The following is a 14,648-nucleotide window of genomic DNA, read 5'->3' as shown; positions in this document are numbered from 1 at the left end:
AGGCCTGTGCAAAGGTTTGTCTGAGCTCCCTATGGGTGGCAAAAGAAATGCTATAGCCCATATGGATCTCCTGGAACCCCAATGCCCTGGGTACTTAGGTACCATATACTAGGGACTTATAAGGGGGGTCCAGTGTGACAATTGAAATTGATAAATGAAGTCACTAGCCTACAGTGACAAATTTGAAAGCAGAGAGAGCATGAGCACTGAGGTTCTGGTTAGCAGAACCTCAGTGACACAGTCAAGCACTACTGCCAACACATACATTAGGCCACAAACTATGAGCACTGGGGTCCTGGCTAGCAGGATCCAGTGAGACAGGCAAAACACACTGACATATAGGGTTTTATCTATGAGCATTGGGATCCTGGCTAGCAGAATCCTAGTGACACAGTAAAAACACACTGACACACACTAACAAACAGGCCAAAAGTGGGGGTAACCATGCTAGAAAGAGGCTACTTTCTCACAGCGCTAAATTAATTCCATATTTATATTTTGATGCTAGACCAGTCTAGCGTCAAAATATTGGAGTTAGAGCCATTTTTAGGAAGTGCCAACCCACCTTGCGTCAGTGAGATGCAAGGTAGGTGCTCCCTTCCTAAAAATTACCCTAGCCCCCCAGCACCATATTTAACTAACAACGCTGAAACCACGTGCAGCAAGGAGACAGGCCTAAATAATGGCGCTAAGCCCGATTAGCATAATTATTTAACGCCTGGTCAGACCAGGAGTTAAAGAGCTGGTAGGCCCATTTCCATGGAGAAATACCATGGAATGGGCACATATATGCCCACCCCAACCCCCATCATCACTACCACCAACACCACAGGGACACTAATGGAGGGGAGAGCGAAACAGGTAAGTGTAGGTGAGTGGTGTGCCACTGGGGGCCCCTTATATGAGGCCCCCTGCCTGGCACTGGGTATGTTGGGCTTGCCCTGGGGACACTGGTCCCCTGTGGTGGGCACTGGGGTAGTGGTGATGACTCCTGTCTATACTTAGACAGGAATCATTTTTTGGCTGCTTGTGCGTCAAAAAATCACACTAAATTGACTAGCAGCAGATATTTTGCGGTTAATCAGCCTACCATAATTTTTGACCCACTAGTGCCAATTCCCCAAAACCCATCCATTACTGGCTAGAGTCTTTTTATGAGAAGCTAGCCAATCTTTAGCGCCATAGTGAGTCATTTCTTAAATATGGCGCACGGATGGCGTTATATCACACTATGAAAAATGATGCACAACAGCGCTAGCGCAGTCGTTCGTCATTTTTGTTAAATATGTGCCTTAATTTTTTATGCTCATATCTGTAATCTGCATTGTGCACTTTCTATGCAGCAGACACATTGACCCTCTACAGTACTTTATGATGAGTTAAAACTGGCACTAGACAAAACTCCAGATCTTTCTCCACCAGGAACATTTGTCACCAGATATAGTGACATTTTTATTGTTGCCTAAAAACTGTTAAACACACGAGGAAGTCTGCAGCACTGCTGTTAACCCATAAATAATTTTTCAACACAGCCTACTCCCCCCTTCCCAGGGGCAGCACCAGGTGTGGCTGCACTGGTTGCACCACCCTAAAGCCGGCCCTGGGGGCCAGTAACAAAAGTGAGAACCCCAGGGGAATCAAATATCTGCATAAACTCTGCCAATCCTGTGTGTCATCCAGAGATTTTCTGAAAGCAGCCTAAGGGCCTCATTTCGAGCCTGGTGGTCCAAGGGCAGCCAGACTCACGGTGACGCTCGGAGTGTCGCACTCCAGGTGGTCTGACTGCCTCATTACAACCCTGGCGGTCAGACCGAAGTCACTGCCAGGAACGTAGTTCCCGATGGGGAGACGGAGTTTTGCCGAGCCACAGCGGCGCTGAACCCAATGTCACCGTGCTGATTACAACTCAGCTTTTCGCCAGCCTTTCCATGGCAGTCACCACGCCATGGAAAGGCTTGCGGAAAGCCAATGCCGGGGCCACACATGGGCCATTGCACTGCCCATCTCCATGGCTTGGGCAGTGCAGTAGACCCCCTGCCCAGCACCCTTGGAATGCGCACTGTCTGCTATGCAGAAAGTAAGCCTTCCAAGGGTGCTGGTGTGCTTTGGTATTGACCTTCGCTCCCAGGGGTCAGCCCGGGGGGAGCGTTGTAGTACAATGTTCCCGCCGGTCAGCCGGGCGGTAACATTGTAATACAATGAGGGGCACCACTGGCATGATGGTGGCGTTCTCCCAGCGGCTTTGGCTGCCTCATGGTGGGACTGCCAAAGTCGTAATGAGGCCCTAAATCTCTTTATGAAACTCAAGTTACAGATGTAGAATAGAATTACCAAGGGAATCGGATGCATAATTACCGAGTCACATGGTAATTCATAATCGCTGTGGGGTTCCTCATTGGCTCACTTCTAATCCTATGTAATTAGAATCCCCAGAACTACCAGCATTACTGGTATTAGTAGCTCTGGAGGAGGAAAAGGTGAGTTACATGGTCTTCAATTTAAGACTAATAATAAGGACTGGTGGTCAATTATTGTAAATGGTATTACAAGCAGGGCAATGAAATGACAATCAGTTTGGTGGTCCATATCTGCAGTTACCTCATTACACGACCGCTTCAGTTCTAGGTCTTTAGCACATGTGGCATTTGAAAATGTGTCATAAGCTTTTAAATGTAACCAACCAGCGCTATCCATATGCTCATTGTATTTCAGTTTACTTTCAAAGTCAGCTTCTCTCCACAAACTTACAGGATATTACTTATTTACATACTCCTTTTGATGAGAGCATCCTACAAAGCAAGCACTGGTACAGCCATAAGACAGAGAGATGAAAACTGAATGCAGCTGATATGACAGTAGTTCTCTATTTTACATACGATTATTTATTAACAACATTTATTTTTTAGGAAGACAACCTGGTGCCAGACCTAAAAGTATGAATTATTATTTTTCCTTAATGGTAAACATTAAGGCTTAGGTGTCTCAACAGTGAAAAAAATCCAGAAATGGGAAAAATATCCTGAACAGAAATGAGCAGTATGTCTGGTTTGTTCTTTGCTGAGTTGGTCTGAGAAGAATAGAACTATGTGGACCACTAAACACCATGAGATGATGAACTTTTGCAACAAATAGAAGATGATGCCCGGTGGAGGCCTTCAGAAGTGAAATACACTGCTTTAAAAATAGGCTGAACTTCCAGCATGAACCCGGGAGAGAACATGAAAATGGACATATGTCCTACAATTAGAAGGATAGTGGTGAGAAATACTCGTTCCGACGGAGAACACTTGGTGAAACCAGACTGGACGTTGTTCTTTCCACCTACACGATATATCACTAAAGACTGGACTCAATTTCATGAAACCACAGATGAAACAACTCCCCAATGTTTCATGAGAAGGAACAGTTGGTACTGTGTGGATTCCATCAAAGGTTGACTGTTAAGGATCATCTGCAGCCCACATTCACCATTAAAAAGCTTAGCTAGAAGTAATAACTTTTTTTCAGAGAAACAAGAGACCTTTTGAGGTTTTAAAAAAACTACCATAGCACAGATTACGCCTGAATTGTTTCCAGAAAACGCTGCAAATGGCTGTCATCATCCAGTGCAGCTACTATAAGTGGGTGTCAGGGTCCTGGGTTCTGGCATTCAGTAGGGTGTCTGCAAGACTGTGCAGTCCATATGTTTCAAGCACACTGAAACATTAAGGGGGTCATTACGACCTCGGCGGTCTTGCAAAAAGACCGCCGAGGCCGCGGGAGACAGAATACCGCCATTGCCGGCGGTATTCCTGGCTCCCTATTATGACATTTCCGCTGGGCCAGCGGACGGTAACATTGTTACCGTCGGCTGGCCCAGCGGAAATGTCACATCAACATTGCTGCCGGCTCGTAATAGAACTGGCGGCAATGCTGATGTGCAGCGGGTGCAGTAGCACCCGTCGCGCATTTCACTGCCCGAAATTCAGGCAGTGAAATGCGTGACAGGGCTATGCCTGGGGGCCCCTGCACTGCGCATGCCAAGTGCATGGGCAGTGCAGGGGCCCGCAGGGGCACCCCAAGTCCCCTTACCACCAGCCTTTCAATGCCACGGACAGGCTGGCGGTCGGGAACTCATAATCCCCAGGGCAGCGGTGCTTGCACCGCTGCCCTGGGGATTATGACCGCCAGGCGGAATCCTGGCGGGATATTGGAGGGGCCGGCGGTATGGCCGTGGCAATTCCGCCACGGTCATAATTGCTGGCGGAACACCGCCAGCCTGTTGGCGGTGTTACCGCCACCTTACCGCCGGCCGCCAGGGTCGTAATGACCCCCTAAAACAGTTGTGTTCTGCATAGGCTAGTTGATCCCAAGTAGGCTACGTTTCCCAGAAATTTGTTTCCGTCATGCCAACAATTGTAAGGCATCTATGAGATCAATGATTAGTGAAATACATTGTGAAAATGGTTGAGTCCACCGTACACGCTGAAATAAAAAAACACACTGACCGGACTATAGCTCAAATCTGTGCTCACGCGCTATGGCTGCTTCCCAGGTTGGAATCAGCTGCTAAGGCTGCGCCCTCCCAACCAGGTATATGGCATCTTCTTCAATAGACCAACGCAACCAGTCTCTGCTACTTGCTTAACATTTCAATCAAACCCAAGTTAGTAACCCTGTCTTATCTGGATCAATGTTTCTTCATTTCTGCTCCACCCAAGCAAGTACCATTGGTAGGCATTCACTGCTGAGAAAGTTCTTGCCAGTTTCTGAAAGACACTAAGAACAGGTATAGCAAGAAACTTTACAAGTGGCATGCATGCTATAAACCTTTCTAATGAAGAAGCCAAATGAGATTTGTTTAACCATCTCAGACCCCCTCCTCAGGCAAGTTAGAGTTAAGCACTAAAGGTCTAAATTATTTTTCTAAAAACCAAGGATAAAGGTCCATTTCACAAGAGATCCATTTAATTCCACCCATGACTGAAAACCTGAGCTACAATATGTGGGATAGCCTCTTAACAACAACACACAACAATACCAAGTCTCACTTCAGATCACACTGATGGCCAGATCCCTGCTCTGATTTGATCAGTCAGTGGAAAACACTTGGAAATAACTGAAGTGCTCGAAAGTAGTCATCACCTAAAGACAGCATGTCTGCAACCCTAAAGTGGGTTGCAAGACAATTTCACAGAGCAATCTACCACTGAGGGTCCCACTCACACCTACTTGTACATCCCCAATTCCATAGAGCAACACTCACTAAGATTCTGGTGCTACCTGCCAATATCCTTTTTTTAAGTACAATTGTTATTAAACATTGTGAGTAGATGCAGAAAGGAAAGTCACATTAGCAATTCTGTCTTTAGTTCACCACCAAACTCCTGTATCCAGCCCTAGTGTGGCAATGTACCTGAACCCTCAACGCAACAATCATCTTATGGAACACATCCTGCAAAGGTGTCAGTTCACCACTTCGACCTCAGAATCAACGGAGCATCACAGAGTGCTTCTAAACCTTGACTCGCAATTTGTATAGGGGAATTTGTAACCATGCAGGCATTAGCCCGATTTTAATGTGATTGAGAGTCTGGTCAGACTGGTAGTTACTATATATGGTGATACAATTAAGGATGTTAAGTAGGGGAAAACAATGAAAATTCCTTGGCAGAGACAGAATGAGAGAATGCTGTACGAAATCGATTTCCTAACTTTTAGGACACTTTAAACCAAGCTACCATACCTATTCTGAGCTTTCAACCTGAAGAATTCGTTTATAACACACCAAATTCTGCATGATTTGTTGTTTTTCTGGGCCTCTCCTCCCAATAAATTTCGGCAGATTTGACCTGCATGAATATATATCATGGGAAAATGCCGAGGGTGTGATAATTATCACACAACTCAAAATTCTAATCAACAAACGTTTGTATAGAGGAATTTAGCCTTGAACTTGTAATGAGGTCTTAAATTGACCTACTAGAGATTGCTCATCGGAGACCCTATGAAAACGGCTGTACCCAGCAGTATAGCTAGTCTTAATTTTGAAACTACAGCAACAGAGGGGTGTAAACTCTGCTTGGGAGTTTTTCATTTCTTTCTTGCATAAATATGTTTCTAAATTATAGGCAGGATATAGTACAAATATCAGCCGTTAAAGCTAAATTTATAAAACGAGACTTGGAAGTTGGTAAAGATGGATGCCCATAAACGGGGTCCCTGGAGTTTTTCAGCAGCAGAAGACAAAACTAAGCAGCAGCTTAGAAACCATGTGGCATTTTGCAGCACGTGTCTAAAGAGCTTTATTTTGCTATTCTGGCATTTTAACACATATTAATAGTGCATGGGCAAAGGCTTCACCTCATTAGTAACCGTGTACCACCTTAATAGAGCAGCAACTGGTAGGTGACCAGATAACCTCTGAAAAAATGTCATCGCGCAACACCACGTGTGGCGTCTTTTTTTTGGTTGGTAAATTTCGAAATGTTGGAGCTAGAATATGTTGCAATAGACGCTGGGTTTAATGGCAAGGGTGTCAAAACCATAATTATTTGGAAAAAGCTGTGGCCGCAAATTCGTATAATACCAGTGGCTATGCCATAATATAACAATCCATAGAAACAACGGGACATTTCATGGTTTTCTGCCAGTCCAGACAACACTAAAATCAAAATGGTAGCCATGTTAACTGAAGTTCTAACTGAGAGAGCCAATAGTAGGAGATGCAAAGTCAGGGGTGATGGCTACCGGTAGAATGCATAATCCTAAAATTGTTTACTGTGTATTGATCTGCACTTTGAAGCATGGACAGTGGGAGCTAAACGTTAAAGGGACAGTAAGCAGAGTGACATATTTTTGTATCCTTGTGCTACTAAATTGTGTAGCTCAAGTACACGACAGGGAGGGGAATTTTATCAGCGAGTTTCACAGAGTTGTAATGATTGTGCGTTTGTTTTTATAGGATGCTTTGTATTTCTAATCCACAAATGTTATTTCCTACGTCATTATGTAATATATCACCGAATTGTGATTTTATGAAATCACACTTTTCAAATAAACTTTAGTGACCATGAATATAATTGTGACTGATCAACATTGTTATACACGTCACATAGTTTCGGGGGTACAGCATAACCATTATTAGTCACCCCATTAAAAGGCACCTGTACACTTCAAGTTTGACCTACAGCGTCACCTATTGCAAAGATTACATCAACCCTGTTCTTTGAGATTGCCCATTATCTATTGATATTTACAAACACACAAAGCATCTCTATCCTTATCAGCTGTATCACCTAAAACTGATCATCTCTTGTAAACACAGCGGGCCTGAAACCTGACAAGCAACACACCCACTACTGAACACCTTATGCAAAACCAGAAGTGCACACCACACCTAAACTTCAACCTTGTATCACAGAGATCACTCAGTGTACATGCACAATGCGCCACAACATTGGCCAACAACGCCTCCAGCTACTCATCTTCCCAAAACAGATGCTAACTTTTCAAAGTTTTCATGGGGGCAGTTTCTGAAAAAAACACGTGAATGCATTTGCCAAATTTACATTTTAGGAGGGGCACAGAAGAAAAGATGTAAAGTTGCACAGAACAAATGTAGCTAAATGAAGGTCGGTCCCTCCATTTGGGAATTTGTTGCTGTCTTTGGCATATTCATAAATACTAGTGCTCCTCACATGAGACTTCACTTAGTCTCTACTGCACCAACAGAATCCACTGTTAGCCATTGATGTGACACCTAATCCTAACTTACCTGTGCTGTTCAAGCATTGGATCTTACTACATCTATGCATGTATGTTAAGTCAGAGCTACACCAATGACTCCTGTGAGAACTTCAAGAAGAGTCCCAAACAGCGCCAGCCTAACTCATTGACAAGGAGCGAGTATGAATGTTCCTCATAATGGCTGGAAAAGGTTAAAACCTCACCTTCCTCCACATCGTTTCGCAGAGATGCCTCCAGTAGGGCCACATTGGGTTCGAAGGACACCCTCTTCCTGCTGCAGGGTGGCTTCTTCTTATCCGGTTTCCGCTTTTTGTTTTGCAAGTCCTTCTCGTACTGGGCCCACTTTTTCAACTGCTGGGCACGTCGTTTTCGTGCTGCCCGCAAACGCTCCAGCGTAGGAGCCTTCTCCAGGAGTTGCAACTCTGCCAGCAGGTCCACGGGGTTTGCCATTATGAGCACAAGGGTGGAGGAGCAGTGTGGCACCAACTCTCAGGAACTGCTAGGCGGTGGCACCAAAACTCTCACCATGGTAGCTGGTGGCTTAGTGACCCTCACTAGGATCTCATGCGCCTGTGGTACATCCACGACACCTGTGTGGAAGAGAGGATAGGATTCAACACTTTTCAAATTAAATGGTCAGCAATCTTAACAGCAAATTTCACCCACTGATCCTTTCATAAGCTTCCGTGCACAATGATAACACCCTCGGACAGATGCCATGTCTTCAGCACTTTTCTATCACCTTTGCAGCAGAATCTTATGCGTTGTGACATATGAATCCCTAATATTAACCCTTGCCTGTAAGAACCCCCCCTTTTGTTTCTTTGCTTTACCAAGATTGCTGCCACCAGAGGCAGAACTAGACACCTTTGGTACCTATGCATTACCAAAGAACAAATCCCCTTAGACGTTCCGTACTTATACAATTCATGTACAGAGACTGTGTACATACTCTATTCCAACACAAAGGTTGGCCCTATAGACCTTCTACCCCAGATCGTCACCGATACCCCCCTCTAGGGTAAATACCTTTCCACCTTCTGTACAAGCGCAGCTCCTGGGTGTAAGGACTGTCAGAGTTTCTTACGTGTTCATCACTAATGTCTTCTTTCTCAAGAGACCTTCACAATTTGTATGTCAGTGCAATGTGTAGGCCTCCCACGAGGCAAAGACCTTCATACCTCTCCCCCTTCATACCTGTACTCACAGACACAAACAGGACATCACAGCTTCGGTACCTAAATGCTATTTGGTATCATCCCAAAGGCCAAACAACATCCAACCATCTGGACACATGCAACAGTAATACATTAACCTTCTCCTAGAGCCCTTCACAATTTCTGTACCCAGACAAAGTCTTGTCACCCGTGAGGCAAGGCCCGACACTGATTTAAATTCCTGCTGATGGATCAGGCAAGCAAATGCATGGAGAGCACAGACATTGCATCTGAGTAGTTATAAATATGTGCCTTAAATGGACAGGAAATGTCAGGTACTGCCAGGTACTGAGCACTTGCACTTATTTAATTTTAAACGGAGAGACAAGCACTTCCATGCAGCAGTCCAACACCAGCAGTGGCCCCTTCTTTACACAGAGGAGCATTGGCCCTCTTCTGCCAGCACCCCAAAGATAAAAACAATAAAATGGTAATAAAATGAATGTTTTATAATTTTATTGTTCCTTTACCCCTACCAGATCCATGTATAGGGGTGGGTGGCAGCAGGGGAGTGGTGCGTGGCAGCATGGGAGTGGTGATCACTCCAGTTTAAAGTATGCATGTCACTTTGGCCAGCTTTTTTGTGATGGCCAGCATGACATGCGCAGTTTAAACCTCAGCTAGCTTATTCTTACATACACTAGTGTCATCAAAACTCTTACCGAAGGGCTATACAAACCCTTCTCCACAAATCATAATGTTAAAAACCTAACATAGCTGGGTGGAGAGCAGGCACAGGCCCCTTGTGCCTGAGGGAGTGTTTAGGCAGCTCGCTCCACCCAATACTGGAGCTGCACTCATGCTGCTTAACATTATCAGCAGCATGATAGCAGCATCTGTATTGATGTGGAGATTTGCTACAGACCAGCGCCGATGGACTGGAAGCACAAGGAGTCGAGGACCGAAGGAGGCGAGACAGCGTATACAGTAGGTAAACACATTTATAGTGGCGAGCGCAAAGCGCACCGTCCCTCTTCTAATCTCTCTTTAGGGGGATTTTAACCATGCCCATGTTACGTCAATCACTTTCATTGGTTTGTGGGCTTGCCTTTTAAAATCCGCTTGTTTTCATGCTCAGTGGAGAAGTGTGGCACAATGGTTAGAGTGGCAGACCCTGATTCAGAGACGTGGCCCGGGACCAGGGTTCAATTCCCACCTCGTGGGTCTTGGGCTCAATTCCCTTGGACCAGATGATTCTCACCTCAGTGCCTAATCTAATTAATGGGTCCCACTCTGTAACTCTGGTCAATAGCTTGCTTAATCTCCACAACAGTGCTTGGATGCCTGGCTTCACACTGGGGGTTGCCCAGGAGTGGGTGCCTCACACGGAAAAGCCAGGCGGGGTTCCACAGCAGTATGCATACAGTGCCTTGAGACCCTAACAGATGAGTAGTGCGCTATACAAGTGCAACATTTACATTCATGAAAGGCATGCATACGTCATGCCTTTTCAGGTGTTTAGCCCTCCTCGAGAGCACCGGTAAACTACTGGAAACATACGAGGCTCTATGGTTTCTGGACTACTTTTTCTCTTTATTTCACAGCGCAATCGCACTCTTTTTTTTTTTCTTCATTATATGTGGCAAGAAAAGTCCGGTTAGAAGTTCACAATGCTAATAGCTCTAACTCAACATAATGCGAGACCCCATGCATTGAAAATGCTGGTTATTTTTATATTTACATTGTGACCCACTGACGAGCACTGTAAGGAACTCGCACTGCCTTCAGCCTCAATGCCATAGCTCTCAGTCATGGTTCGTTATAAGTACTGTTTATAACGAACCATGACTGTCAGCTTTGGTGTTGACCTTAAAGGTATTGCTGGTCAGTGGTTGCCCCACCAATGATTCTGGGTACCAGCTGCCACTGTTCAACACTTTTAATCGGCGAGTGCTGGCACTTTTCAGTAGCGAACGCATATACTCAAGTAGTAAGTACCTGGACTTTCATATTCCCATTTCAAGCATTGAAACAGGACAAGCACTGCTGATACAATGACGCTCAAAGATGTTTAATTTGAGACTCTGGAATCAAAAGAGAGTTTGAATCCACAAACTGGGAGAATAGCTGTGACCTCGAGAGTACTCGAGACACCTTAGCATTGTCCCCAGGATAGGCCTTCTCAAGAGAAGCAGGTCGGGTCTGTCACAATGAAAATAGACTAACAAAACACTCTACGGAAAACCAAACAAGTACGGATCAGCGGCACGAAAACCGCCCACCAAGCTGATTTCTCACTTCCCTTCAGTTCTGCTTGCTTTTGCATGAAGTGTTAGTTCTTGCGGCCTCGAGATAGTCTGCTCTGCATAAAGCGGCCACCCACGCCAACCTGGTCGCGAGCCGGAAGCCTGAGGAACAATCACCTTTCACAGCACGCACTCAGACTTTGGGGTAATGCCTGCCTCACAGTATGCGTGCAGACCTAAACCGGAAAAAAGCAGTGGCTGGAAGTTTTTTCTTAGAAGTCCAACATCAGGGCTGGTACATGCCAGAGTTGTCGAAAGCCGGGGCTGCCGAAACCCAAGGTTACCTTGTTTTGACTCAACATCATGCTTGTTTCTTCCATCACCCTACACTTCTTGTCTCTATATCGCAATCCTGCAGGTTCATTTTAATTTGTGCTTTCACCCTTTTTTAATATTTCCCTATCTTTCTCTTTCTCTTCCTCTTTTTTTTTCTATTTTCTACCTTTTTCTATCTTGGTCAAATTCTGACAATGAAAAATATGACCGGGAATGCAAAATTGAGTTCCAGTGCCCGCCATTAGCAACTACTGACACAAATTAAGTGCTGTGTACAATGAGTATATTAGCTCTGTGGGGTGATCGCTGCGTTTTTATTTATGTATTTATTTATGCAGTTTTATTCAGCAGGCACGAAGAGGGTGTTGGAGTGCTGTACAGTGGCGGCCATTACAAGAGAGGTAAGCAAAGCCAACATGAGTCATAAGGAATATGGTGTAACACACTATGATGGCTACTTTAATACAAATATGTGGCTAGAATTTTTGGGGCACGGTGCCATAGGGAAACAAGACGTCTTCTGACAGGTGTTGACCTAGTATAATATTCAATTGAATTAAGCATGTTTATTGGTTAGTGAGAACACTTTTACACAACAGGAGTTGCAAAAATCCAGTGCTTAATTTGTAAATAAAAACGTGCTGGTTCCCAAATCGCTCCTCTGAAACACATAGCTGCTAAATTAAATGTGTGAGCACGAAATACTGAGGCACCATAATCCTGAAGCCTTCTCTGGCCTCTTTAATTCATTTACAGCCACTCCCTGTCCCCTCAGCTCACTCTTGCACCTTTCTCCTTTCTTGCTTTGTGACGCTTTTTTGTTTCTAGGTTGAGTATAGCAGCGCGCAAGCGCTGCTTTTCTGGCGTTTTGGTATTTAGCTGAGCTTTCAACCACGCCCACCACACGCCTATCACTATCACTCGTTTATGGGCTTGCCCTTCAAAAATCCTTTATTTTCGTTGGTAAATGCTTTACGTTTGTCCCTCCTTGGGGAGGTTTAGTTACCGCCTTGGACATTGCCCCTGTTACATAGCTAATTTCACTTTTCCTGATAAGTGTGACTGAGAGTGAACTTCTTTTTCTTTTTGTGTGCTGTTTCACACTGTTGCTGTGGCGCTTTGAATCAGCTCACTTATGTGAAACTGTATTACTTTTCATTTTCAATCCATGTGGCAAGAAAAGTCAGATTAGGAGTTTACAATGCTAATAGCTCTAACTCGGGCAAATGCGAGACCCATTGCATTGCAAATTCTTGTTTTCTTCCACTGTCTTTCCCATATGTGTCTTTTGCTCGCAGTAAGGGCCGTATTTATACTTTTTGACGCAAAACTGCGCTAACGCAGTTTTGCGTCAAAAAAATTAGCGCCGGCTAACGCCATTCTGAAGCGCCATGCGGGCGCCGTATTTATTGAATGGCGTTAGCCGGCGCAAGCAGACCGGCGCTGCCTGGTGTGCGCGAGAAAAACCACGTACACCAGGCAGCGCCGGCGTAGGGGGAAAATGGCGCATGGGCGTCTTAAAATGGGGCAAGTCAGGTTACGTCGAAAAAATCATCGTAACCCGACTTGCGCCATTTATTTTTGACGCCCATCCCCCATCAACATGACTCCTATCATTGTAAAGATAGGAGTCATGCCCCCTTGCCCAATGGCCATGCCCAGGGGACTTCTGTCCCCTGGGCATGGTCATTGGGCATAGTGGCATGTAGGGGGGCACAAATCAGGCCCCCCTATGCCACAAAAAAATAAAATAAAATACTTACCTGAACTTACCTTAATGTCCATGGGATGGGTCCCTCCGTCCTTGGGTGTCCTCCTGGGGTGGGCAAGGGTGGCAGGGGGGGTCCCTGGGGGCAGGGGAGGGCACTCTGGGCTCATTTTGAGCCCACTTGTCCCTTAACGCCATCCCTGACCCAGGCGTTAAAAAGCGGCGCAAATGCGCCGTTTTTGGCCACGCCCACTCCCGGGCGTCATTTTTGCCCGGGAGTATAAATACCACGTAAAGGCCTGGGAGTCATTTTTTAAGACGGGAACGCCTCCCTTGCATATCATTAACGCAAGGAAGGGGTTCACGCTAAAAAATGACGCACATTCCGGGAACTTTGGCGCTAGACGCGTCTAGCGCCAAAGTATAAATATGGCGTTAGTTTTGCGTCGAATTTGCGTCGAAAAAAACGACGCAAATTCGGCGCAACCAGAGTATAAATATGCCCCTAAATGCTTAAGGCAGAAGGATGAGTGCCGGCCATCAAAAATAAGTGCCGGTGCCCCACACCGAAAACCACCAGCTCAAGTTAAGCACTACAAAGTTCTAATTTAGGCCCCGCGCCCGTACAAAGACGGGGCTAATTCCATGTCAGTTGCAAACCAAAGTTTGCACCTGAAATGAAATTCCAAGTCATTGGTATTTGTTCATGCACTATTTGCACAGGTGCTTTTTGCCCATGTGTAAACTACACGCTCGCACAATTACTGGACTTAAAACGTGGCTAGAATCTTACTGGCAGAAAGAATGACATTTCAATTTATGAACTCTGTACAGCATTCCAGGAAACAAAATTCTAATTTTTGTACTGAGAAAAATGGGGAGAAATGCTCTGCCCATTTCCATCCAACTTTCACTTACAGGAAGCAAAAGCGAATTGGTGGAGCCACTCCTGAAACTGTAAAAAGAACTGTTATCGGGGCTGATGAAGCCTTGCAGGCTGACTATATGTGGCAAAGTGAATCTAAGACAGAATACTCCGCCCTGCTGTGGAAGGATATCTCAGTGGCCAGAGGCCTGCAAGACGAGTTCATCTCATCAGTAACATTGAAAAAGGCTCTGATTAAGCACTGCCCCTAAGAGCAGTGACAGAATAAAACTCTTCCAACCAAGAACAAATTGTAGCGTAGCTTGTTAACCACTGCTAATGTGCTTTGGCACCTCATCAAGCCATAAAGCGCTATATGCATATATTTGCAGTGCATTACAGGTGCAATGACAGAGCTTTATTATGCTCCCACGACTTGGATATTCATGGTTGCTTTGAGCCAGGATTGAGGGGCCCTTGGAGAACTACATGTTTCCCCAGACCACAGAGCAAGTAGGGATTTAAGGGGCACTCTAAATCCTCCATCAAAATAAGCACTCACCTGCGTCACTTTCGCATTAAAAATAAAATTTAGTTTCCATCTCAAA

At 45.2% G+C, this 14,648-nt stretch overlaps 1 protein-coding gene across 2 annotated transcripts in view; it reads right to left on the bottom strand.

Annotated features, from left to right (window-relative positions):
- Positions 1 to 14,648, bottom strand: part of PPP1R16B (protein phosphatase 1 regulatory subunit 16B) — a 232,557-nt gene that overhangs the window by 185,782 nt on the left and 32,127 nt on the right. For both annotated transcript variants that reach the window (XM_069243781.1, XM_069243780.1), the window contains exon 2: positions 7,932 to 8,318. In XM_069243781.1, the coding sequence (XP_069099882.1) occupies positions 7,932 to 8,178 (247 nt within the window). In that variant the 5' untranslated portion in view covers positions 8,179 to 8,318. The remainder of the gene's footprint in view (positions 1 to 7,931; positions 8,319 to 14,648) is intronic.

The sequence above is a fragment of the Pleurodeles waltl genome, chromosome 7 (genome assembly GCF_031143425.1).
Source record: "Pleurodeles waltl isolate 20211129_DDA chromosome 7, aPleWal1.hap1.20221129, whole genome shotgun sequence".
Taxonomy (NCBI): domain Eukaryota; kingdom Metazoa; phylum Chordata; class Amphibia; order Caudata; family Salamandridae; genus Pleurodeles; species Pleurodeles waltl.
This window is presented reverse-complemented; position numbering and strand designations above follow the sequence as displayed.